The sequence below is a fragment of the Rattus norvegicus genome, chromosome 1, assembly GCF_021556685.1.
Source record: "Rattus norvegicus strain SHRSP/BbbUtx chromosome 1, alternate assembly SHRSP_T2T, whole genome shotgun sequence".
Classification (NCBI taxonomy): Eukaryota; Metazoa; Chordata; class Mammalia; order Rodentia; family Muridae; genus Rattus; species Rattus norvegicus.
Window position 1 is genome coordinate 147,298,352 of NC_141534.1, and position 26,018 is coordinate 147,324,369.

The window sequence follows — 26,018 nt, forward strand, 5'->3', positions numbered from 1 at the left end:
GGATTTAGCTCAGCAGTAGAGCGCTTGCCTAGCGAGCGCAAGGCCCTGGGTTCGGTCCCCAGCTCCGGGGGGGGGGAAAAAAAAAAAAAAAAAAAGAATCACTAGCCTCACTTTTTAGAAATCCTGTTTCCCAGTCAAGCTCTTGTTCCGCGCAGGTGACCCTAAAGTCCCTAGAGCTCCAAGGTGCTCCGACTGAGTGCCATTGTGAGAAGCATGCATGTGTGTGCTGATTTTTTATTAGAAACATGACCGCACCAGTGGGAGCCGGATTCTTCCCTGTCATAGTTCAGGCTGTAATAGAGTGCAGGTCAGAGTCAAAGAGAACTGAAGCCCAGCGACCACCACTGAGGAGGAAGAAAACTGATTTAAGAGGGTGCGCCACTCCACCACAGTTCCCCCACTGAAACCCTGAGGCTCCCAGCTTGCAGACTCTGCAGAGGAGTCATTGAGGAGGTGAGGGAGCTGGCTCCACACTCCTCAGCCTTACATGGGTTGTCCCTATGGTCGCCTCCTCGGGTCAAAGGCACCTGGAGAAAGGCACAGCTAGGAACCCAGCAAGCTGCAGGCAGTGCAAGTTCCCACCTCGCTGGACTGGTGAACATCCGGTTTCCAGCCAATCAGAGCTCAACTCCTTGGCAGTCCTCGGGTGATCCCTGGATGGAGTCTGTCGAGTGAAAGTCTGCTGAGACAAAGACAGACTGGGGACATGAATTAGAATTGTCCAGTAATTGGGAAAGGTAAGAAAACCAAGACCAAGGGGGAAATTCCAGTTTCAAGAACAGGCGGGTGTACTTACTGGAGTCCATTTGATCTGTGGCAGGCAGATCCAAGAATTATGACCTTTTTTAAAAAAAAATATTTCCTGAAGCTTATGTAAATTTTAGTTTACAAAAGGATATAGAAAAAGCAGTTAATCGGGTGTGTATAAGACAGTAGGAATAGACTATGCCTTGGTGGCCTAGTAAAAGCTATAGGCTTGGGTAAAAACCTTGTACTTTTTTTTCTCAGTCCAGAGGGCTAGATACACAGATTGAACAGAGAAGTTTTTGGCAGGACGAGAAGCACACAGGACACAGCACTTTAAGACTGTGTTCAGGAGAGATGGCTCAGTGGTTAAGAGCACTGACTGCTCTTCCAGAGGTCCTGAGTTCAATTCCCAGCAACCACATGGTGGCTCGCAACCATCTGCAATGGGATCCGATGCCCTCTTCTGGTCTGTCTGAAGGCAGTGTGACAGTGTACTCACATACAATAAATAAATAAATAAATAAATAAATAAATAAATAAATAAATAAATAAATAAATCTTAAAAAAAAAAAGACTGTTCAGAAGACAGCTAAGGGAATTTAAAGTCTTGAGCTTGTGACTGAATCCTAAGCAGCCAGTGCTCCATTAGCTTATAGAACTCCACTGACCAATGTTAAAGTTCTGAACTTTGAAATTACAATAGCATACGGGTGGAATATGGAAGCTTTTCCACTTTTAATATGTATTTTAAATCATTTCCTTTTACTTCTATAACTTGTATTTATATATTAAAACACCTTAGACTTTTTAACGTTATAATTTTTATTTATCAACCTCAAACATTTTGCTACACCCTTAAGCTTTTTTGTGGATTCTCAAATATATTTTAGAAGCTTTTGTTTCTTCAGACTTTGTAAATGAAGGAATAGTAAAAAGTTACATCAAAATCTGTTTATCCTGTAACAGGAAGCCTGTGAACAAGGCAAACCTGTTTGTTGTTTTTAATAAGAGACCCAGCAGTTAGAACTAATAAGTAGGCTAATGACATAGCACAGGGGTGGGCTACCTTAAGGAGCTAGCTGCCCGTTGTTCTCTAGTTGTCGAACTACGATTAGCTTAGCCACCAATATTATCAGAGACCTGAGAAGGATAAATTGTAACCTAATTGCCTATGTATCAATTAAAATGCCAAAAACTAGTCCATAGTTTATTACCTAGACAGTTAACCCAGGCTCCTGTGTCTTTATGACACCAAGGGCAGTCTTTGTCCATCAGGCCCAGAAGATGAAGAGACTTTTCCTGTGGAGGAGGAACATGGGAGAGACTGACCTCTCCTTGTCTAAAGCAACATGTGGCAATCAATTCTCCAGTTGTCCTCTGTTTGTCCACAGTTCAGGCAGGGTCCCAAGAGTGGGCAAGGCATTGGGGCAGTTAAGTCCAGTGGTTATCATACCACAATCCAGGTGGTGTCCTTTGTGGTGGTGCCATATCTTCTTGGAGACCTTGGAGAGGTCACTGTTAGGATTTGGGAGACTCTGTCATGGTAAGTTTAAGCACATTAAATGCCATATTCAGCAGATCTCTCACAGGTTTGAGGGCTGGTACCTACCTAGCATATCTTTGTCTGTTTTTGGTTATCTGCTCTAAACTCTACCTTGCAAACATAAAACAGAAGACTAAATAAAGCTCGATCTTGACGTTAAGTGCATCAGTTCTTAGCATGACTTCATACATGGTTCTGAACATATTAAAGGATTTGGTCATTTACAAAGTTACTGATTATCAATCCCTGCTATGTTTGAGCCTTAAAAATTATAATTTTTTAAAAGAATTATTTATTTATTTCAGGTATAGGATACATTGTAGCTGTCTTCAGACACACCGGAAGAGGGGCATCAAATCCTATTACAGATGGTTGTGAGCCACCATGTGATCACTGGGAATTGAACTCAAGACCTCTGGAAGAGCAGTCAGTGCTCTTAACCACTGAGCCATCTCTCCAGCCCAAAAATTATAGTTTTGAGCTGAAGCTCTTCTAATATCAAAATAAAACTTTTTAAACCCCAAAACATAGTCCATAAAGAGACTAGGGACTTTTCTGACCTTTACTGGGTATATCATTACAGAACATAACAGTCCTCTGTATGATTAGGTTCAAGCAGAAGGCGGTGTCAGCTCAGGAAAAGGTTAACAAGGTGGGAAAAGTGGCAAGGACCTTGTTTGGCTGAGGAAGCTATTATTGGCATGTTGGGCTGAAAGGAGGGGCCTGCTGGAGCCTTGCCAGCACTCAGGCAAACTGAAAGGAAGTGGGGGGGGAGGGGAGGGAACATTTCAAGAGCCAGTAATTCTTAACCTTTTTTAATGCTGCAAACTTCTAAAAAAATGTAATTTAAAAATCCTTAATTTTGGGGGTTGGGGATTTAGCTCAGCGGTAGAGCGCTTGCCTAGCGAGCGCAAGGCCCTAGGTTCGGTCCCCAGCTCTGAAAAAAAAGAAAAAAAAAAAAAAAAAAAAGAAAAAAAATCCTTAATTTTTATTCCTGGTGTCATTACCATAATTTACAGAGCAATATATTTGATGTAAGGAAAAGAAAAAGACAAAGCTACAACAGAATGAAAAAAAAAAACCCTCAGGAATGTATATCTAATTGAGTCATATTACATTAATCAATAGACTTCTGTTATTATATATACATATATATATATGTATGTATATCAGATCCATATAGATGCATATATATCAGATCACATAGGGACTGCCTGAGCTTCCTTCATCATAGTTGTTCCCCTCCATGGGTTCATAATTAGTGTTGTGTACTATTACAGTTTCTAAAGTCATTATAGTTTCCCTCATTATTAGGGTAAAATGTCCCGTATCTTTATATATATATTAAATAATTTTTAAAAGTTGCTTTTGCAATATCAAAATAAAGTATCTTTTAAAAGAGTGAAGTAGGGGCTGGGGATTTAGCTCAGTGGTAGAGCGCTTACCTAGGAAGCGCAAGGCCCTGGGTTCGGTCCCCAGCTCCGAAAAAAAGAACCAAAAAAAAAAAAAGAGTGAAGTAATAGATCATAACCATAATTTTCAGAAGACAAAAGCGAGGTTTTTTTTATTTAACAGCTTAAATAATCTAGTATCTCTAAAATCAATACCAAGTGCATTATTTTCATAGTACAAAGTTTGGCTGCCAGCAAGAAAAGTTCTGGTATATGAATGCATGAAGGTGCAACTTTAATTCCTCATTAAGGAAACACTTTTAAATCCTATCTATTAGAAATCTGGTTTTTAGGACAGGAGTTACATAAAACTATTTTCCCAATTTAAAAGTATCTTTAGAGATCTGTTTCTTTCTTTCTTTCTTTTTTTTTTTTTGGTTCTTTTTTTTTCGGAGCTGGGGACCGAACCCAGGGCCTTGCGCTTCCTAGGCAAGCGCTCTACCACTGAGCTAAATCCCCAACCCCCTTTCTTCCTCTTTTTAAAGATGTATTTATTTTATTTCTAGAGAGTTGTTCCTTTGGTTGGCTCATGCCATGTGTTTTTGCCCAGAATGGCTTTAATCCTGAGTTATTTGTTTTTAAGCCAACTTTCTGTTACCAATGTTACAGATTTTTAACCTTACATCATAAATTATAAGCCAGTATTTTATAACCAAGACATGTAGAACACAGCAAACATTTAAGGCCAGTCAGAAATAAAGGTGCAGTGGCTATACACGTTTATATATTTAAAAGAGACAAAATTTTAATTTCAAGGGAGCGGCACCTTGCTTCCTGTTGAATCCACTTCTCATGGGCACAGAGGTTTTGTAGCGAGAGGCTGAGAGGCAGCTGGTGCTCCTTTAAGAGTCTCGTGTACCAATCAAGCTGCCCCTGGATTGCTGCCAGCCCTATCCAGGCAGGAGGCGGGGCTTCGCCAACAGCGCTAGACTCAGCTGCAGGTGCAGGGCTCCCAGGGCAGCACCAGTTTATCAGTTTTGGTTGTCTCAATTCAGCTGCTTTTTTCTAAAAAACAAAACAAAACAAAAAAAAAACCGTTGAGAGTTATTAAATATTCCTTTCTTATTTAAGTTAACTTGATTGTTTACGTTCAAGCGCTTGACATTTAAAAATTCCCCGCTAAGCTTGGCCTAGCGGCATACATCTGTAATTCTTGTATTCAGAAGGTAGAGGCAGGAGGATCAGGAGTTCACAGGCATACTTAATTACATATGGGTTCAGGCTAACCTGATCTAGTGAGACTTAGTTTGAAAAAAAGAAAAGAAAAAGATTAAGAGATAGTTTTACATTGGAAATGGCTCAAGTTAAAGGGAATTTAAGCTAATTTTTCTCTTAGTCTCTTAGTCTAAGGCCAGTTTGAACAAGGGTAAAGTACTTGCTATACAAGCATGGGGACCCGAGTTCACACCACTAGCTCTCAGAAAAGGGTCTGCATGAAAAGTGGCACGGACATGGTGGTGCAAGGGCTTAGCGGTGCACAGTTTTGATCCCAGCACTCGGGAGGCAGAGCAGGCAGATCTTGTGAGTCGAGACCAGCCTGGTCTACATAGTTGAGTTCCAGAATAGCTAGAGATCCGTAGAGAAAATCTGTCTTAAAAAAAAAAAAAAAGCCACAGACCTTTAAACCCAGTACTGGGAAGGGAAGCGGAGCAGAGACAGGAGGGACTGGGGCTCACAGGCCAGCCACCCTAGCTAATTGATGAGCTTCAGGTTTAATAGAAACCCTAAGGTTTCTATTGCCGTGATAAAACACACGGCCAAAAAGCAAGTTGGGGAGGAAAGGGTTTATTTGACTTATATTTCTACATTGCTGTTCATCACCAAAGGAAGTCAGGACAGGAACTCACACAGGGCAGGAACCTGGAGGTAGGAGCTGATGCAGAGGCCATGGAGGGTTGCTGCTAACTGGCTTGTCCTGGCACACTCAGCCAGCTTTCTTCCTGATGATTTTTTTTTTTTTTTGGTTCTTTTTTTTTTTTTTTCGGAGCTGGGGACCGAACCCAGGGCCTTGCGCTTCCTAGGCAAGCGCTCTACCACTGAGCTAAATCCCCAACCCCCAGCTTTCTTATAGAACCCAGACCACCAGCCCAGGGATGGAACCACACACAATGGACAATCGCTAATTCAGAAAACATCTTGGTCTTATGGAAGTATTTTCTCTATTGAGGTTTCTTCCTTTCAGATGACGCTAGCTTGTGCCATGTTGACATAAAACTAGGCAGGATACATGGGCACATTTATATACATAAATATAGGAATATTTTTACTTTAAATTTTTGAATAGGCAGGCTGGGGATTTAACTCAGTGGTAGAGCACTTGCCTAGCAAGCGCAAGGCCCTAGGTTCGGTCCCCAGCTCTGAAAAAAAGAAAAAAAAATTTTTTTTGAATAGGCACATCGATTTTGTTAATTTTAAGAATTATTTATTGGGGGGTTGGGGATTTAGCTCAGTGGTAGAGCACTTGCCTAGCATGCACAAGGCCCTGGGTTCGGTCCCCAGCTCTGAAAAAAAAGAAAAAAAAAAGAATTATTTATTGGGGGAATTAGAGGAAGGATTGAAAGAGCTGAAGGAGCTTGCAACCCCATAAGACCAACAACCCCAACCAACCAGAGCTTCCAGGGACTAAACCACTACCGAAAGACTATACATGGACTGACCCAGGACTCCAACTACATAGGTAGCAGAGATTAGCCTTGTTAGGGCACCAGTGGATGGGGCAGCCCTTGGTCCTGCCTGGGTTGGATCCCCAGTGCAGGGGAATATGGGGAGATATTAAGGGGGTTGGATGGGGGGAATACCCGTATGGGGAAGGGGAGGTGATGGAGGCTTATGGACAGGAAACCTGGAAAGGGAATAACATTTGAAATGTAAGTAAAGAAATATATCTAATAAAAAAAGAACTATTTATTAAACTTTATTCATTGAGAGATTTCAGATTATTCATATAAAAGTGAACAAATTTAGAAACAATTTATTTTCATTTTTACCAATAGTAAAAAGAGAAAAATTAGTTTAAATTCCTTTTAACTTGAGCCACTTCCAATGTGAATGACTTGGAAGTTAATTTCTACTTTTTTTAAATAAAGAAGTTATATTTTGTGTGTGTGTGTTTGTCTGTGTATGTGTGCATGTGTATGTCTATGTGTGTGTATATATCTGCATGTGTGTGTGTATGTCTGCATGTGTGTCTGTGTATGCGAGTGTAAGTCGAAGGCCACGTGTGTTCTAGGCATGGAACTTAAGTCAGTCCGGGTTGTTTGGCGAGAGCTCGTTACTAGCTGAGCCATCTGGCCAGGCCCAGTTCTCCTTCTAAGTAAAATTGAAAACAAACCATCTAATGTTTAGTGGGGGAAATGTGTCACACAAGGATTATCACAATAGCATAATAATAGAAATGTTTTTCTTAAATATATCCTCCCCTCAAGGCTGGAGAGCTGGCTCACGGGTTAAGAGCACTCACTGCTCTTCCGGAGGACCTGAAATCAGTTCCCAGAACACAAGGCGGTCCATAACTCCAGCTCTAAAGGATCGGAAACTCTTCTTCTAGCCTCCAAAGGCTCATGTACACATGTGGCTTACACACACACACACCCTAACTGAAAGTAAATGCATTTTTTTAAAAAAAAAGTGGTAAGTGTCTCAGGCAATGGAAACGTCACCCTCTGGTCTCACAGTCCCCACAGGAGCAAGCACAACCACACGAACTCATATATCACACATACAAACATTCGCAGAGGAGGATGTGGGGGAGTCTCAGTGGGGGTTGTCGCTCTGAGCCTGGTTGGTAAGTAGACTCAGGCACTACAGACAGTGGAGGAATTTCCTTGAGCTCAGAAGCCTAAGGCCAGTTTGAACAACATAAGACCCTGGGGGTCAGGGAGCAGGAGAGGGGGGGCTTATTTACAGATAGCAGGGTTAAGGACCCATATTTGGGGGGAGGGTAGGTTTCTATGGTGCTTCCCACCACCTCCTGCCAAGAGCTGAAAACCGACTTCCTTTCCTGCCCTTGAACTCCACATCTCTAAAAAGACTTCTCTGTTCTGGGAGCCTTGTGAGGAAGCGGTTGTGACCCTCAAGCATTGCCTTCTTTGCAAGACAACTGAGTCTCTATTTAATGACTTATGCTGAACTCACACAGTCCTTCCCCACGGGGAGTTTCTCATTTCTTCCAACAGAACGCTTTATTTTTATAAATACGTAATAAGTTCATTTTTGAAAATATAAGTACAAGTAAGTAAAGATTGGAGAAATAGTCCGTTAAAAAAAAAAAAGCCCCAAAATCACTATTACTGTTTTGCTGTATATCTTTTTGTAATATAACAGCTGTTCTCAATCTGTGAGTTACAACAACAGGGGAGGGTTAAATGACCCTTTCACAGGGGTTACCTAAGACCAGCAGAAAACATAGATATTTACTTTGTGATTCATAATAGTAGAAAAATTACAGTTATGAAGTAGCAACGAAGATAAATGGTTGGGGGTCACCACAGCATGAGGAACTGTATTAACAGCATTAGGAAGGTGGAGAACCGCTATAAAAGAAGAAGTTGTATAGAGGACCAGACAGAATGGAGCAAGCCTGACTTGGGAAGTAGAGTCAGAAGGATCAGGAGTTTAAAAGTCGCTTATTCTGCTGAATAGCACTTTGGAGACCAGTCTGAACCACCACTCCCGTCTCAAAAAAACAAGAAACAAACAAACAAAACCACTTGGGCCAATCTGAATTGGAAACTCTTGGGGCTCAGGAGATGGCGTAGTTGGTGAAGGGCTTGCCAGCACACCCACACCACAGTGGAAATCATAGAGGAGCTCCACCACCAAAAGAACCCGTCTCACAGGTCACCGTCCACTTCCTGAAGATGACACCTGAGGTTGTCCTTGTCCTCCAGAAACTTACGTGTGCATCCATATCTACTTTAAAAAATATATACATACATATCTTGTGGGTTTTTGTTTGAGTCAGGGTGTCTCTATTGTAGCCCACGCACACCGGGAACTCTGGAACGCAGAATCCTCCGGCCTCTGTTTTGAGTGCCGGGCTAGCAGGTGTGCACCTCTAGGAATTCCTAAGTCTTGGTTTTGTTTTGAAGCGTTTAAAGAGGCAGAGTAGAGTAGCTGTGGCATCGTCTCGGCAGAGGGCTCTGAGGTGGGTTTCACATCTCGTGCCGTGCTCTGACCTCTTGAGCATATTTGGTTTACAAGTAACACAAAGACACTACAGGGTGCAAATCTCACTTCTGCTGAGGCGTTCCCAGTGCCAAGCTGCGGATCTTCGACCTGGAACTGAAGAAGGCAAAAGTTGTGAACTCTTCAAAGCCCTGGAGGGCCCCTACCCGTATTTGTGCGGACAAATACATTGTGATGGTTATGGGAAAAATGGCTTTCATATTCAAGAGAGGCCATTTCCTTTTCACCCCATCTGCATCAGCAAGATGTTGTCCTGTGTGGGGCTGACAGGTTCCAGATGGCGTTCAGTGTGGAGCGCTTTGGGGAAGCCTCTGGGCATAGTGGCCAGGTTCGTATTGGCCAAGTCATCTCGTCCGTCCAAGCTGCAGAGTAAGGAACACGTGACTGAAGCCCTGCCAAGTTCCAAGTTGCTGGGCCACAGATGATTCACGACTCAAAGAAGTGAGGCGTCACCAAGTTTAATGCAGATGAATTTGAAAATAATTGTAGCTGAGAAGTGGTTCATCCCTGAAGGCTATGGGATGGGAAACATCCTATCATTCCCTGGAGAAGTCGTGGGTCCTGCAGCAAGAGTTCCCACTGTGCTGGGTCCTATACCACACCAAATTGTGTTCAATAGTAAACCTCACAACCAGATTGAAAAAAAAGGCGGGAGTAGGGTGGGGAAGAGAAGAGGATTTTGGTATCCTGGAAGCTTAGGGAGCAGAGAGAGGTCCGATTTCAGGAGATTCCACTTCCTGCGGCCATCCCACTGACAGACAAGCAAATGAGAACGGAGGCCGCAGGTGGCAAGCTAGAACCTGAGGAAGAGCATTCCTTTAAAAACCAGTCACAGATGGTGGCACTGCCAGGGGACCACGCCCTGAGGAGGGCTAAGAGGAGGAAGTTGCTGGAGATGGGCCTGGAGGAGGATGTGTTCTTGCTTAGAGAAATAGGGACAGAGCTGGAGACTCCAGAAGAAAGGGGAAAGTTTTCCCTGTGAGGTCGGGAAAGAAAGACCCTGAAGTCTCATAGCCAAGGAAATGGTGTTTCTGAAATGTAATGTTATACACATTGCCAGGTGAGTGACCTTAAAAGCAACAAAAGAGGAAAACTTCAAGCATTTTTCTTTTTTCTTTCTTTTTTCTTTTCAAGACAGAGTTGCTTTGTATAGCCCTAGCTGCCTCAGAATTAGCTCTGTAGACTAGACTGGATCTGCCAGTCTCTGCCTGAAAGTGCTGGGATTGAAGGTGTGTGCAAACAGCCCAGCTGTCAAGTATTTTAACATCATTCATTCACTCATTCATTCATTTGTGTGTTTATGTACTCCCGCCCCACTCAGTGTACAGGATTGAAACCAAGGCTTCTTGTGCTTGCCCACGTGTTCTGTTTCCTCCAATCTTAGTCACTTTTACTTTTGATAATTTCTTTCTTTTTTTCTGACCTGCATATATGTGTGTGTATGCTTGAATGTATGTATTTGGCCGTGAAGGCCTGGTTTACACCTGGGACCCTACTTAATTGTTCTCTATTGAGACAGGGTCTCTAGCTGAAACTGGGTCTTCTCAATTCTAGCTTACCCTTGGGGGCCTCCTAGCCCTACCTCCCAAATGCTGGGGTTCCGGGAAGCCACCAGGCCTTGGAGGCTCTCACACGGGTTCCATGGGTTGGAACGTCATCCACATTTTTGTGTTCTAAGTGCTTTATCCACTGAGCCATCCCCCAAGTCTGTTTTTGATTTGTGTAAGGAGAAGTGAGAAAAGTACTCCTGACAGTGGGAGACTAAGGAAGGAATATCCTGGGTTTTCTTGTTGTTTGGAACAGAGACTCACTATGTTGCCCCTGCTAGCCTAGAACTTGCTATGTGAACCAGGCTGGCCTTGAACTCACAGAAATCCTCTCGCCTCCACCTCTAGAGAACTGGGATTAAAGACATGACCGCCATGCCTGGCCAACAGCAGGGCATTAGCAAAGTCCTTTTTACATCATAGTCATAGAGAACGGTTCAAGATAAATCCCCAGGACTTTTGAGTGGAAAATCTGGAACAATAGAAAGCAGATGATGTAACCTGGGTGGGGGACTTGGACCCTGTTTCAGAGCATGAAAATTCAAGGTATTAAGGTAGACACAAAGCTATAGCATTGACTAAATACACACATTTTAAAAATGAGAGTAGAATCATGCTATGAATATTACTTAGTAATTCGCTTCTACAACTTATTTAGGAGCAAATAAATGCCCAGAAGAACCCTGACCCCCTGGCTCTAAACTGGAGCAAACTGAGTCCCGGCTTGGTTCTGAACTCCATTTCTTTTGTCAGAGCTGATGAGCTGTTAATCTTTAACCTTCGATCCTGCCTTACTCTAAGCTATTACTCATTGTGAGCACATGAAAGAACTTTTGTTTCACAGCCTGTACTTGACCTTAACAAGCATTTAAAACTCTGATTCCAGTAAGAAACAATACACTGCCTAGTTAATCATAAGAAGTCCCCATAGTAAAAATATGAATTGAATTTTCCAACCATTTTCCCTCTTATTATAGGTCCCCCTCCCTTTACTTTACATTTTATTATTTATTTTGCGTGCGCTTGTGAGTACATTCATTCATATGTGAGTGAATGTATTTTCATCGGGCATGGGCACAAAATAATTTAGCACATAAAAGAAGTGAATTTTGAAAGAGAGCTGAAATGATGGCTACAATGTGTTAAAATCTTTTGCATAAACAACATACGAAAACAACCAGAGTTATACCAGAACAATTACATAGACACGTGACACAACTGTGTGAAACTAGGACACCTAGTTCAGGGGGGAAAAGTTAGAAAGTTTATCTCTTTCTCTTTAAGACCCAAGGTTTAGTAACACAGGAGATCAAAAGGTGAAGCTCCTCTGAGAGACTTAAGGCAACCCCCTCTTTCTCCCTCTCAATCGCAAAGGAAGAGAGAGCTTTTGTTTGTCTGTCTTTGTCTTTCTGAGAGAGGCAGAAGTGTTCTTTCCTTCCATCGTGGGTCCTGGGTTACACCGAGCCATCTTGACAGGCACCTTTTCCTCTTGTGTATGTGCACATGCATGTTCAGTATGTCTGCATAGGCACATGGAGACCTGAGGTTGGAGTCTGGAGTTTTCCTCCATCTCTCTTTTGTTTAGTTTTTGAAGCAGGGTTTTTTGAGACCCCGAGCTCCCTAACACTGCTGTATCTAGCAGCTAGTTCCTAGAGCCCGCCATTCTCTGCTCCTGGGCCAGATGTAGGAACACGGCATTTCTGTAAAACCTGATTCCCCCATTCCTGTAAGTGTTCTGGCAGATATAAACATTCTGCAGACACACTTGTCTCTCCATCTGACTAGGAGACTTTTGAAGGGATGGCTTCCAAGGACAAGGAGTTTCCCAGGAATCTCATGCTGGGAAAAGGAAAGGTGCTACCTAGCCAGAGACACTTGCCTTCCTGAAAGAGATTTCAAACAATTCTGGCAACTTGTCAAACTACCTGACAGAACCAGACTAAAACCCAGAAGATGAGTCACTGGTGGGTGTAACTGTAACTGTATCTCTCTGTCTCTCTGTCTCTCTGTCTCTCTGTCTCTCTGTCTCTCTCTCTCTCGACAGGGTTTCTCTGTGCAGCCCTGGCTGTCCCTGGGACTCACTCTGCAGACCAGGTAGGCCTCGAACTCAGAGATCTACCTGCCTATGCCTCCCAAGTGCTGGGATTAAAGGTTTATGCTGTAAATGACTGTTTAAAAAATAAACATGGTGGGGCTGGGGATTTAGCTCAGTGGTAGAGCGCTTACCTAGGAAGGGCAAGGCCCTGGGTTCGGTCCCCAGCTCCGAAAAAAAAAGAACCAAAAAAAAACCATGGTTGTAACTAAGTTAATAATAATAATAATAATAATAATAATAATAATATTATAGAGGTTGTAAAAATGTCTTGTTAATTCGATACCCTGAGGTAAAACTAGTGCTTGATTTTCTACAATATTTTCTTAAAACTGACTTATTCTTAATATCCTTTTACTAGATGAACATTAAAACCTGTGACTAAGTATGTTTTCCCATTAGACAAAGCTTTTGCTTTTAAAATAGTTATTGCTGTATACATATTCACTGACTCATGCTTACTTAGAAATTGTGTAATGATTGTAAAACTTGTCCTAATGGACAAATATTTAAATCTGTTAATAAAACTTGGTATATTAGATAAACAAAAACCATACAGTATTGTAACAGGCCTGGGTTAACTCTTCTTATCCAAAGAATACAAGACATCAATGTCTAATGACACTATTCATGATATTCTATACCTTAAGTATTGCTATTTCTTGATTTAGTGTCTAAGTGTTCTACAGTACAATGAGCTAGGATTTTTAAAAATTAATTTAAATGGAGTGGTGGTGGCTCACATCTTTAATGCCAACACTCAGGAGGCAGAGGCAGCTGGATCACTGAGTTCCAGGACAGCCAGCAACACACGGAAACCCTGTCTCAAAAAACAAACAACAGGGGCTGGAGAGATGGCTCAGTGGTTAAGAGCACCCGACTGCTCTTCTAGAGGTGCTGAGTTCAATTCCTAGCAACCACATGGTGGCTCACAACCATCTGTAAAGAGTTCTGATGCCCTCTTCTGGTGTATCTGAAGACAGCTACAGTGTACTTATATATAATAAATAAATAAATCTTTAAAAAAAAAAAAACAAAAACAAACAACAGCAGAAAAAGTAAGAATATTTGCATTTTCATGATAAAGAGATGACATTGCAGTGACTCCTTCAAAAGTCCATTTCTATCCATCTGAATATTAGTTCATTTAGTATAAATAGTTGTAAATACAGGGGAACTACATAGTTGTTCTTGTTAAAAACATAAATTTTGGTTATTGAAGATATGGTGGCCCATTCCTTTAATCCCAATACTCAGGAGGCAGAGGGAGCTGGATCTCTCAGTTTGAGGCTAGCCTGGTCTACAAAGGGAGTTCCAGGACAGCCAGGGCTACACGGAGAAACCCTGTCTTGGAAAACAAAGCAGCAGCAAAAACTACCAAAACTTTTGGTTATTTTAGATGCTCGTTACATCTGTCGTCTTCACTCCGCTAGGCTAAGCTTTGTTCTTGGTTCCTAAGGTTTGCCTATTGTCATCTAGGTCACAAGTGATAGAGTGTTAAAGACAAAAAGCAGGGGTTGGGGATTTAGCTCAGTGGTAGAGCGCTTGCCTAGCAAGCGCAAGGCCCTGGGTTCGGTCCCCAGCTCCGAAAAAAAGAAAAAAAAAAAAAAAAGACAAAAAGCAGTCAGCTCTGGATCGTGCTAGCTAACAGATTCTATGAGCCATTTCTTTCTCAGTGGTCTTTACCAGTTGCTCCCCTCTCCTGAAGACTACTGTTCTGCTAACCACTCAGCCTCATGCACAACAGATCCTAGCCACAAGGAATTTACAATACCTAATAAGTAATATGTGGTCCACGCATGCACAAAGGGAACTGTGAATGGACACTCCTGAAAAGAAGCTGTGCCTGCATGGACTGACCGATGGAACTTCGGTCCTGTGGGGAGACCGGAACATCAGGTCCAGAGGCCAACCGCCTTATCCCGGGGTAGTTCCAGCCTCAAAACAGCCATTCCTTGCCCACCTGCATCGGAACTAACATCCTGTGATGATCAAGCCAGCTCAGTCAGTCAACAGGGTCTAGAGGGAAGGAGTGAGGATTAAAAAAGATCAAAGACGGGGGCTGGGGATTTAGCTCAGTGGTAGAGCGCTTACCTAGGAAGCACAAGGCCCTGGGTTCAGTCCCCCGCTCCGAAAAAAAGAACCAAAAAAAAAAAAAAAAAAAAAAAGATCAAAGACATATAAAGACAACATTATGACATGACCCGTCAGTGCTGAAGCAGGTTTATCTTTTTTCCAGTCGCTTTTATACCATTCTAGGCACATGCAAGGAATACGGTCAGTTCTAGGTCAAAGACAAAATAGTCAAGGAACAAACAATCCCATGATTATGATATTCAGGGTCTTAACAAGATGATCAAGATACAAAGAATACATTCCTCGACTGTACTGTCTTGAGCCTACTTTCTTGTCTTAGCCCAATGTCAAATTCTTGCCAATATCCTTGAAGCAGCACCAAGAGCTTTGGAACCAAGAGCTAGGGTTTCTATTGCTATGAAGGGACATCATGACCAAGACAACTATTATAAAAATATATTTAATTGGGGCTGGTTAACAGTTTCAAAGGTTTAGTCCACTATCATGACGAGAGACATGGTGGCATGCATTCAGACTTGGTACTGGAGAAGGAGCTGAGAGTTCTACGACTTGATAGGAAGGCAGCAGGAGAATGTGTGCTACATTGGGCATAATTTGAGCGTAAGAGACATAAAAGCCCACCCCACAGTAACACACTTCCTCCAACGAGGCCACACCTCCTAACGGTACCATTCCCAGTGGGCCAAACATTCAAATACACAAATCTATGGGGGCCATTCGTGAAGTCGAAACTTAATGGTCCTTTGGAAAGCCAGTTGTGTTGGTTGGTGTTTTGCTGGGGCAAACACATAAAGGAGTGTTTTCCCAAAGCGAATACAGGTGAAAGACTAAGGCAGACTTGTGAAGGAATGTTTCACTGAAGCAGACACAGGAGAAAGGATGTTCTGCTAAAACCAGCATGTGAAAGGACACACAATGAAGGATTCTTTGCTAAGGCCATGTATGTATTAGTTCGCCTTACATTTCATAGTGAGCTCCATTTGCTGGGATTCCATAGAGAGAAATGCACCAAAAAACTTCTGGTAGTGTGCTGCAGCTTCTGTGGACTCAGGCTGACCGGCAGAGTGATGTCAGCTGAGACAGACTTAAATGCTGACGCAAGACACATACTGAGGCAAGACCTGTGGAGGGTGTGTGGTGTTTGGAGGGCACAAATAGAATGAAGGGCATCTTTGCTGATCTTTGCTTCCCTGAGAAAGGCACAGCTGAGAACTGTTCCTCCTGCTGACTGGAGCCAAGGCTGAGGCATGGCTGTCTCTGCTGGGTAGTGCCACTGCTGCGATTCATGTTTGCTATCCTGACTCTGCTGAACTGGGTTGCTGGTGTATCTGTGTATCTGTGAAGTGTGGGTGAATAGAGCTGCTGCTAACCTGTGAGCGGAACTGCCAATTTCCAGACAACACAGACGGGAGTTGCTCCAAAGAATCTAAACAGGTCCACTTCTGCGAACCTTTTCTTTTCCACCACATCTGGTGGGTGGTGGGCTACAATGGAGGTTAAAGCATTTAAGAACCATCATTAACGGGGCTGGGGATTTAGCTCAGTGGTAGAGCGCTTACCTAGGAAGTGCAAGGCCCTGGGTTCGGTCCCCAGCTCCGAAAAAAAAAAAGAACCAAAAAAAAAAAAAAAAGAACCATCATTAAAAATAGGATTTTAGGGGCTGGAGAGATGGCTCAGAGGTTAAGAACACTGACTGTCTCACAACCATCTGTAATGGGATCCGATGCCCTCTTTGGATGTATCTGAAGAGATGGACGGTATACTCACATAAAAAAAATATATATAAAAAGAAAGATTAAAAAAATATAGGATTTGAAAAAATCAAAGTTATACATTCCTATTCAAACCAGCACACTGGTGTCATTCACCAGAGGCCATATTCTGAGTCTCTCCCTACATTCATTGCACAAAGGATTTATCATGGTTAAGGTATCAGGCCTTAGCTGAGAACCTCTACTCTAGGCCACTCTGCAGCTCCCTCCCTCCTTCCTTCCCTCTCTCCACACCCCTCCTTCAATAGGGTGCCTGGTATGTTGCCCTCAGACCCTTAGGCCCCACCCTTTAGGTAGGTGGAGCTAGAGAATACGTCCCCGCCTTACTATCCCCTTTCTCTGATGGTTTTGGATCCTAGTTACCAGGCGTCTGTACTGTACGGGTCTTGCCTTTTTCCACGGCGACTTCAGTGTACTTTTTTGTTCTGTTTCTACCACGCAAGCTCACGGGCCCTTCCCCTCCTCTGCTCCCCGCCTCCACAGGACAACCTCATCAGAAAATCCTTCCTTCTCAATCCTGCTCCATCCTTGCTCAGGCTCTCTAACCTCCCAGGGCCCGGAAGGGAGCACTCTGTGCTTGCCACCACCTCTTCCGCGTTCTTTCTACTCCTCCCCACCAGTCTGGACTCCCAAGTGTGCTCCTCGCCCGTGCTCCCGCTTAGTAGGCGGGATCTCCCCCATTCCTCTTATCCACCGGTTTCTTTCTCCGAGCAGGGGATTCCCCACATCTCCTTCTTCAGCTTTCAGGCTGCTCTATAAACTGGGACGGAGAGGTGTGACCGGCAAAAGCAGCTCCACCTAGTTCCATGCTCGGTTTCTTTCCTCCAGCTGGCTGGCCCACGGAGTGAGGAGACTGAGGAACTTGCAAAGGACGTAGTAAACGACGGTGATAGCGCCTGGGGCTAGCCAGCCCAAGGCGGATTTGTTTCTTGCCTCTTCCTCTTAGAGATCTGCCCCACGCCTAATACACGCATAAGAGCTTCCGCAGCACTGCAGGATTTCCTTCGCAAACATTCTGACCTTTAATTTGGACTTAGAACCTGAACACAAGGATCCCTCTGGCTTCACACTGGCTCCTCCAAAAGAAGCAGAGTGAAGGGAGGGTGGGGAATCACAGAAGCAGAAAGGCTGTACACTGTTTAACCTGGAAACTTGGAATTGTGTAGAAAACTGATTTTTTTTTTTTTCGGAGCTGGGGACCGAACCCAGGGCCTTGCGCTTCCTAGGTAAGCGCTCTACCACTGAGCTAAATCCCCAGCCAGAAAACTGATTTTTAGTCTTTTTTTTTTTTTTTTTTTTTTTTTTGGTCTTTTTTTCGGAGCTGGGGACCGAACCCAGGGCCTTGTGCTTCCTAGGCAAGCGCTCTACCACTGAGCTAAATCCCCAGCCCCGAAAACTGATTTTTAAATTCCAAGTTTTCCTTTCCCAGCCCTGGCTCCCAGAATGATGACTCTGAGACTAGTTATTATTAAATTCCTAGGCCATAAACTTTGGCTCATTCCCTGAGTAGCTCTTAACTTATTTCACCATTTAATCTATTCTATGCCTACCACTTGGTTAGTTACCTCTCCTTCAGTACCCGCTGGCTTCTTCCGCATCTCTCCTAGTTCCTCTACCGGGCTGGTTTACCTGTCTCCTCAGTGTGTCTCCCATCTCTTCTCCCGCATGGCACCCTCTTTTACCTCTTACTATTTCCCAGAATCCTCTCTCTAACTGTCAATGTCCCACCTCCCACTTCCTGCCTCAGATCATTGGCCATTGGCTTTTTATTGACAGGTGGTGCTTACAGAGAGTCTCTCTACAAATGTACATGACTTTCTTTCTCTTTTGTGTATCCAGGTACACTTGCCTATGCACTCACTCGCTCGTGAGGCCAGAGGTCAGAGGTCAATGTCAATGTAGCCCTCTATTGCTCCCCAGCTTACTTTTTAAGTCAGGATCTTTCATGGAACCTGGACCTCATCAACTGGCCAGACTGACTGGGCAGCAGGCCAAAGGGCTCTTTTTGTCCTGCCTCCACGCTGGGACTGCAGGCGTATGCCCATATCTAGTTGGTTTTTTTGGTTTGTTTTTGTTTTTGTTTTTACATGGGTGCTGGATCCCAGCTCAGGTCCTCATGCTTGATGTCGAGAATTTGTACTGACTAAGCTGTCTGCTCAATCCCTTCTCTCTGTCCTTTCTCAAACACGATTCTAGCTGTTCATTTTATTCTAATGGGGGACAGGGTCTCACAGTGTACCTGAGGCTGGCCTGAAGCTCTGACTTCTCCCTTCTCAGCGTCTGATGGTGTTTATGCCTAGGATGAATCTGAATTGTAAGTAGGCAAGAGATGGGCATAAAGCAAACACCCGCACAGCGCTAAGGCTCACAACCCCACAGCATTGTGCTGGGTTTTGCTGTATACTGAGGACTTGAGCTTGGTTACCAATACCTACTTAAAATCTGGGTGCGCTGGGCAGAAGTGGTACACAACTTTAATCCTAGCTCTTGAGAGGCAGAGGCAGGCGATCTCTGAGTTCAAGGCCAACCTGGTCTACAGAGCAGAGCGGGTTCCAGGACGGCCAAGGCTACACAGAGAAACCTGTCTCACAAAACAGAACAAATATCTGGGTGCAGCAGACATGTGATCCCAGTGCTGGGGAGGTAGGTAGGCAGAGGGGGATCCTTGGGACTTGCTGGCCAGCCTTTAGCCAAATTGGCAAGCTCCAGGTTTAGTGAGAGACTCAGATCAAAAATTTTAAAAAGGAAAGCAGTTGAGAAAGACATCTGACTTCTACCTCTGGCCAAACACACCCACACCCACACACACACACACACACACACACACACACACTACATACACATAAATACAGAATCAGGACTTGGGTGTTGCTCAATGGTTAAATGTATGATTAGCACTTACAATTGCCTAGATTCATTTGCCCGAACATTCAAAACAGAAGCAAGCAAACCAAATCAGGGTATGGACTTTTTTTTTTTTTTTTTTTTGGTTCTTTTTTTCGGAGCTGGGGACCGAACCCAGGGCCTTGCGCTTCCTAGGCAAGCGCTTTACCACTGAGCTAAATTCCCAACCCCCAGGGTATGGACTTTTATAAGTGATATTTATAGACATATAAAACTATATCTCCCCTGGGTTCGATCCCCAGCTCCGAAAAAAAGAACCAAAAAAAAAAAAAAAAAATATATATATATATATATATATATATATCTCATTTAGCTATGTAGAGTTGAAGATGTAAAACTTGTGAGTTATATTTCCACTATTCTACTGGAATGCCAAAAACAAAAAACAAAACAAAACAAAACAAAACAAAAAAACCAAAAAAAAAAAAAACAAAAAACCCCACAAAATCTCCCACAGGTCCTAATCCTCCCAGGGAAATAAACAGAATTAGCTGTTGGGGAGAGCTGCTCCCCTGATGGCTGACAAGTTCACTGTAAGGAACTCGGGGACAAGTAACTAACCTTTTATGTAAGGGGGCAAAGAAGACAGAGATGCCCACTGCATGGTACTAGAAATCCCTTGGGGCCGAGTGTGGTGGTGTGTATTTGTAATTGTAGCCTGACAGGTAAGAGGACCGTTACAACCCAGAAGCCAGGCTGGGCTGCAGAGTAAGTGCCTTTCAGGCTTACAGGGATGGTGGCCCACACCTGCAGGACTGCGGTAGCTGGTAAGAGTAGCCAATAGCTGAAGGACTGGCAATGTCACCCTGGGGAGAACTTGCAGGTGTGTCAGATAGTGACACCTTGTGGTGGCCAAGGGTAACAACAAACATTCCAGTGATGGGGGTTGGGCTTTCCTTCGGGAGTGTGAAAGGCCACAGGTCTCAGTGGAGAATCACTTCTGCTCTAGGACCTAGGGAACCCTGGATCAGGGTCAGTGTTAGTAAAGCTAATTGGCTAATCTAGTCTGATTATTAAGCTGAACATGATGAGTCATATCTGGAATCCCAGCATTAGGGATGCTGAACAGGAAGGATGTAGAAATTTGAAGTTGCCCGGGGTTATGGTGAGGCCTAGGCCATGCTAGGCTACAAAGGAAGAGCCTATCTCAAAAATTCCAAGGGAAAAAAAAAGTCAATCCCAGCCTTCCCCAAACCCAAACAAGGCAAAGCATAAAATAGCCACAGGGGCTGGAGAGATGTCTCAGTGGTTAAGAGCACTGACTGTTCTTCCACAGGTCCTGAGTTTGAATCCCAGAAACCACTTAGTGGCTCACAACCATCTGTAACTCCAGTTCCAGGAAACCTGACCCAAAGCACTCCTTTGTCTCCTGGGGTACCAGGCTTGCATGTGCATACATTCAGGCAAAGCACCCATCACACAAAATTAAAATAAATAAATAAAAATAAACCTTAAAAATAAAAGAATAATTCTTAATAATTTAAAAAAGAATTTAGATTAAAAAAAAATCCACTCCCATGATAAAAATGAAGTCAAAACAAAGAAGAAACACAAACCTTCATGTTTTCCAGACTCTCTCACTGGCACAAATCATTACCAGCACTTTCTCTGTGAGCATGTAGAGGTCAGAGGTCAACCTTAGGTGCCATTCTCAAGGAGCCTTTTATCTTGTTTTTGTTGGTTTGTTGAGACCCTGAGACCTGTCACGGACTTTTTAGGTCAGGCTGGTGTACTTCACAGATCAGCCTAGAGCTGGGATCGCAGCTGTGTGCCACCATTTTTGGCTTGTTTGTTCGTTTGCTTGTTTTGTTTGAGACGACGATTCTCTGTGTAGCCCTGGCTATCCTGGAACTAGCTCTGTAGACCAGGCTAGCCACGAAATCACAGAGATCTGTCTGCCTCTGCCTCTTGAGTGCTGGGATTAAATTGTGTGCCACCACCACGTGGCTTCACTTGTGACTTTTTTTTTTTTTTTTTTTTTCCGGAGCTGGGGACCGAACCCAGGGCCTTGCGCCCTTGTGACTTTTTACGTGGGTGCTAGGGATTAAATTCAGCTCAGCAAGCCGTTTGCCAGTTGAGCCACCTTCTCATCCATACCATTAACATTTTCTTTCGGACAGAACAAACAAAATGTATTCAGCACCCTAAGACTACATATTTGATGTTTCTCTCCTTAGTTGTTCTCACGAGATGTGTCACATCTATGCACACTGTATTGTTCTTTTTACTCATGTGGAGACCTTCTATGTTAGCATAGAGAGGTCCACCCCCTTTCTCCTCCTCCTCTTCCTTTACCTTCTTATTCTTCTTTGGACTAGCAACTGAACTTAAGACCTGGAAGTGTGCTCTACCATTAAACCATACTCCTAGCCCTGCCTAAGGGGGTGGTGGAGATGACTCAACAGGTAAAGGCCCTGGCCCCAAGCCTGGTGACTGAGTGTGATCCTGGGAGAAGGAGAGGACCTCTGATCTCCACGTGTGTAGCCTGCGTGTATCCTCTCACACTCACACATTTACACACTTATAATAATAAAGGGTAAAAGAATGGCAGAAGAGGCACAGAGAGCCCAGCTGTATCTTTGACACAGATCTCCATCTAAACCCTTACACTGTTTCTATTTTTTGTTGCAAATACCGCTGTGATAAACATCCATGTGCCATCCGTGTTCTTGATTCCATGTATAAGATATACTCCTTCCAAGGGAAGGGCCAGATTGTCTCCTGGCAATCACTGCCACCAGCAACAGCGTGAGCAGGAACTATGACCTACCCACCCTACTATACACTGTCACAGTTGACACGTTTTCCTTCTGGGCATGGTGATGTGTGCCTAGCATTCTAGCACTTGGGACGTGGAGGGAGTAGGATCAGTCCAGCCTGGGCTACATAGCAGGACCATATCTAAAGAAAGAAAGACGTGGGACTGGAGAGATGGCTAAGAGTGCTTACTGCTCTTGCAGAGAACTGGGTTCTCAGCATCCACAAACCACCTGTAACTCCAGCTCTAAAGGATCCAATGCCCTCTTCTGGCCTCCGTGGGCTCCTACGCACATGTGCTGCACATAAACTCACACAAGCAAATGCACATACACAACAAACAATAAACCAGCAAACAAATAATTTAAATTTTAGTTATAAGTAAATCGTTACCCATATTTTCCAACAACCTACCAAAAAAACAAAACAAGGGGTTGGGGATTTAGCTCAGTGGTAGAGCGCTTGCCTAGCAAGTGCAAGGCCCTGGGTTCGGTCCCCAGCTCCGGAAAAAAAACAAAACAAAACAAAAACAAAAAAACAAAAAACCCCCACCCAACCCACCCTAAAACATTAGAAAAAAAAACCCAAAAAACAAACCCCAAACAAAACACAAATTACCAGTGGGATTGAGCTTATTTCTCCTTATTTATCTTTTGTGACCTGTTTATTCTCAGTTACCTCTGTGTGTGTGTGTGTATGTGTGTGTGTGTGTGTGTGTGTGTGTGTGTGTGTGTGTGTTCGGATTTATTTGCAGTGAAGAGACACCAGACCAGGCAAACTCTTTTTTTTTAAAGGTTTATTTATTTATTATCTATAAGTACACTGTAGCTGTCTTCAGACACACCAGAAGAGGGCATCAGATCCCATTACAGATGGTTGTGAGCCACCATGTGGTTGCTGGGATTTGAACTCAGGAAGAGAAGTTGGTGTTCTTAACCACTGAGCCATCTCTCCAGCCCCAAGGTAAACTCTTATAAGGAATGAAAGACCACCAGAGCGGGGAGACCCTCACTCAAGTCTTGGGATGACCCGACCCCCCCCCCAAGAACTCATGTAAGACCATCCTTGCTGTAAAAGCACGAGGTTTATTAATAGAAACCAATGCACTGGGGTCAAGACTCGTATCCCACGCAGGGCAGAGGAGTTCAACCACGAGTGGCTGGGAGAAGAGGTATTTAAAGGAAAAAACCAAAGGGGTAAGGAGGGCGTCATTGGAAAATGTCAAGAATACCAGTGAAAAATCACAAGGAGAAACTCCCTGTTTCTCAAGATTGTTTAACTTTATGGTCCTCCAGTTCCTGGGAGAAGCTTCCTGTTTCTCAAGATTGTTCTTTAAGATTTTAATCTAACTTTATGGTCAGTTAGTTCCTGGGAGAGAATTGCCGAACTGGCTGGTGTAATTGCAGTTCCAGGGCCTGACTAGTTTCTTTCTTCTGCTCTAAACTTTTGTCTAGGGGGGCAACCTTAAAACTTTCTACCTTTCAGGACAACATTTAACTGGGGCTGGCTTACCAATTCAGAGGTTCAGTCCATTATCATCAAAGTGAGAACATGGCAGTGTCTAGGCAGGCATGGTGCGGGAGGAGTTGAGAGTTCTGGATATTGATCTGACTGCAACCAAGAGAAACGGACTCTTCTGCACTGGATGGAGTTTCAAAGCCCACCCCAACAGTGACACACTTCTCTAACAAGGCCACACCTCCTAACAGTACCACTCCCTTTGAGCCAAGCATATTCAAACCACCATAATGTGTGTGTGTGTGTCTGTGTGTCTGTGTGTGTGCTCGAGAGCCTTCATTTGTACAAAATCATAGTAATCAGATACTAGCACTTTGTCACTTGTGCTACAAGTACTTAGCACTCACCTGTCCTTGTCTTCATTTATGGCCTTTTTGGTGTGGAAAGAGGTTGATGTATATGTGTGTGTTTGTGTATTATGTGTAGACATTTGTGTGCCTGTGTAGATATCTGCCGGAGAAAGACATTGGGTATCTTTCTCTATTGCTCTCTGGTTTATTCCCTTGAGACAGGCTCCTCACTGAGCCTCAAACTGTGCTGGCAGTCAATAAGCCTTATCCACCTACCACCACACCCAGCTTTTTATTGAGTGTTGGGGATTTGAACCCAGGTACTCATGCTTGCACAGAAAATGCTCTTACCTACTGACCCATCTCTATAATCACCTCAATTTTCTTTTCTTTTAAAACTACTTTTATTTTTTATTTTCGTAGGGTGTTTTGTCTAAATATATGCCTGTGTTCCCACAGAGGCTAGCAGAGGGCACCATATCTTCCGGAACTGACATTATGGACAGTTATGAGCCACCATGTGGGCACTAGAAATCAAACCTAGGTCCTTCAGAAGAGGACCTTAGAAGAGCTCTTAACTATGAGCCATCTCTGTAGTCTCCCATTTAACTCTGAACGGCAGTTCTACAAATCAAACCAAGGCCTCACCCTTACTAGGCAAGCACGCCAGCCCTCAGCTGCACCTCCAGCCTTTCATGCTGCACAGGTGTTTTAATTTTGTATATTTTTGTTTTTCTTGTTTGGCTTAGTAGCTGTGTTATCATACCTGGTCATGATCTGTTTCTGCCCCGCTCCCATTTTTCATGTAGGTGACGTGGTGTGCCTGTGTGTATGCATGACTTTCATGACTTTTCCTGTGTGTGAGTGCATATGTATGTGGGCATGCATGCATGTGTGTGCCAATGCATGTGGAGGTCCAAGGCACATGTTGAGAATTACCCTCTATTGCTTTCCCACTTTATTCAGGGTCTCTCAATCAAACCCAGACTCACTGATATGACTAATCTTGCTAAGTAGCCTCCTCTGGGGAGCTCCCATCTCCACTTTCCAAGGCAGAAATTATAGGCAGGCCAACACGTGTACCTGACATTTATTAGTTTCTGGGGATCCAAACTCTAATCCTCATGCTTGCAAAGCAAGTGCTTAACCTGAGCCATCATAGGACCCTGTTTTAATTTTTTTTAGACATGTCTTGCTATATATTCCTTGCTAGCTTGGAACTCTGTGTAGCCCACACTGGCCTTGAACACTTGATCCTCCTGCCTCTACCTCCTGAGTGCTAGAATCACTGACCTGCGACGCTATGTCACACTTACATACAGAAGGAAACTTAGCTTTGTGTTTGTCCTGGCTTCTGAGTGGATTACTTTTATTTTTTATTCATTTAATTTACTTATTTGAAATAGAGTCTCACTTGTAACCCTGTCTGCCGTGGAACTCACTGTGTAGTCTAGGCTGGCCTCCAGCTCACGGAGATCTGCCTGCCTCTGCCTCTTAAGTACTGACTGAGATTAAGGGTGTGTGCCACTGTCCATTTTGTTTTTTCAAGAAAAATTTAAGTTGTGTGTGTGTGTGTGTGTGTGAGACAGACAGACAGACAGAGAGAGAGAGAGAGAGGGAGAGAGAGAGAGAGAGAGAGATCAAATACATAATAGGAAAAGGCCATTAAGAGCAATGTTGGGCACCAGACAATTCCCTGTGGAGATCTCAGCTTTCCGAGCAGTGTGGCTCAGTAAATCACAGTTTACAGTGGGGTTTGTGATGAGGACAGCTTATGGTTAGGGAGTTTGCCTGAAAACTGCTTTTGTCTCTGACAAGTTCATTATGTTTGCTAAAGGCTACAGGATTTTAGTTCTTTCCATTAGCCAGCTATTTAAAGGACACTTTTTTTTTCATATAAACTGCCTCTGCAGCGTGTGTGTGTGTGTGTGTGTGTGTGTGTGTGTGTGTGTGTGTCCCCTTTCTCTGTTACATTTTCTTTCTCTTTATTTCAATCCTATCTTTATAATTAGTTCTGTAATACCTTAGGGAACAGTGTAGATTATGTAGACAAATCCCTTCTGAGACACACCCTGTTTCAAGCTCTCCCTGGTGTCACTCCTGCCTCTATGTC

At 43.6% G+C, this 26,018-nt stretch overlaps 1 protein-coding gene across 11 annotated transcripts in view; it reads right to left on the bottom strand.

Moving 5' to 3' along the window:
* Positions 1-220: 220 nt before the first annotated feature.
* Positions 221-26,018, bottom strand: part of LOC147996866 (uncharacterized) — a 30,414-nt gene continuing 4,616 nt past the window's right edge. The window contains exons 1-9 of one of the 11 annotated variants that reach the window (XR_015651812.1): positions 18,066-18,140; positions 8,977-9,024; positions 6,207-6,242; positions 4,508-4,746; positions 2,201-2,262; positions 1,962-2,046; positions 797-840; positions 488-698; positions 221-344 (exon numbers count right to left, since the gene is read on the bottom strand). Coding sequence is in view for 6 of the 11 variants with exons in the window: in XM_087607326.1 (XP_087463452.1) it covers positions 618-698; positions 797-840; positions 1,962-2,046; positions 2,201-2,282; positions 4,508-4,746; positions 8,977-9,024; positions 18,002-18,034 (612 nt within the window). In the remaining 5 variants the exon portion in view is untranslated. Of the gene's footprint in view, positions 699-796; positions 841-1,470; positions 2,047-2,200; positions 2,283-4,372; positions 4,747-6,206; positions 6,243-8,676; positions 9,025-9,096; positions 12,644-18,001; positions 18,141-26,018 lie in introns of those variants that run through there. The other 10 variants (XR_015651815.1, XM_087607327.1, XM_087607326.1 and 7 more) reach the window with 10 other exon arrangements.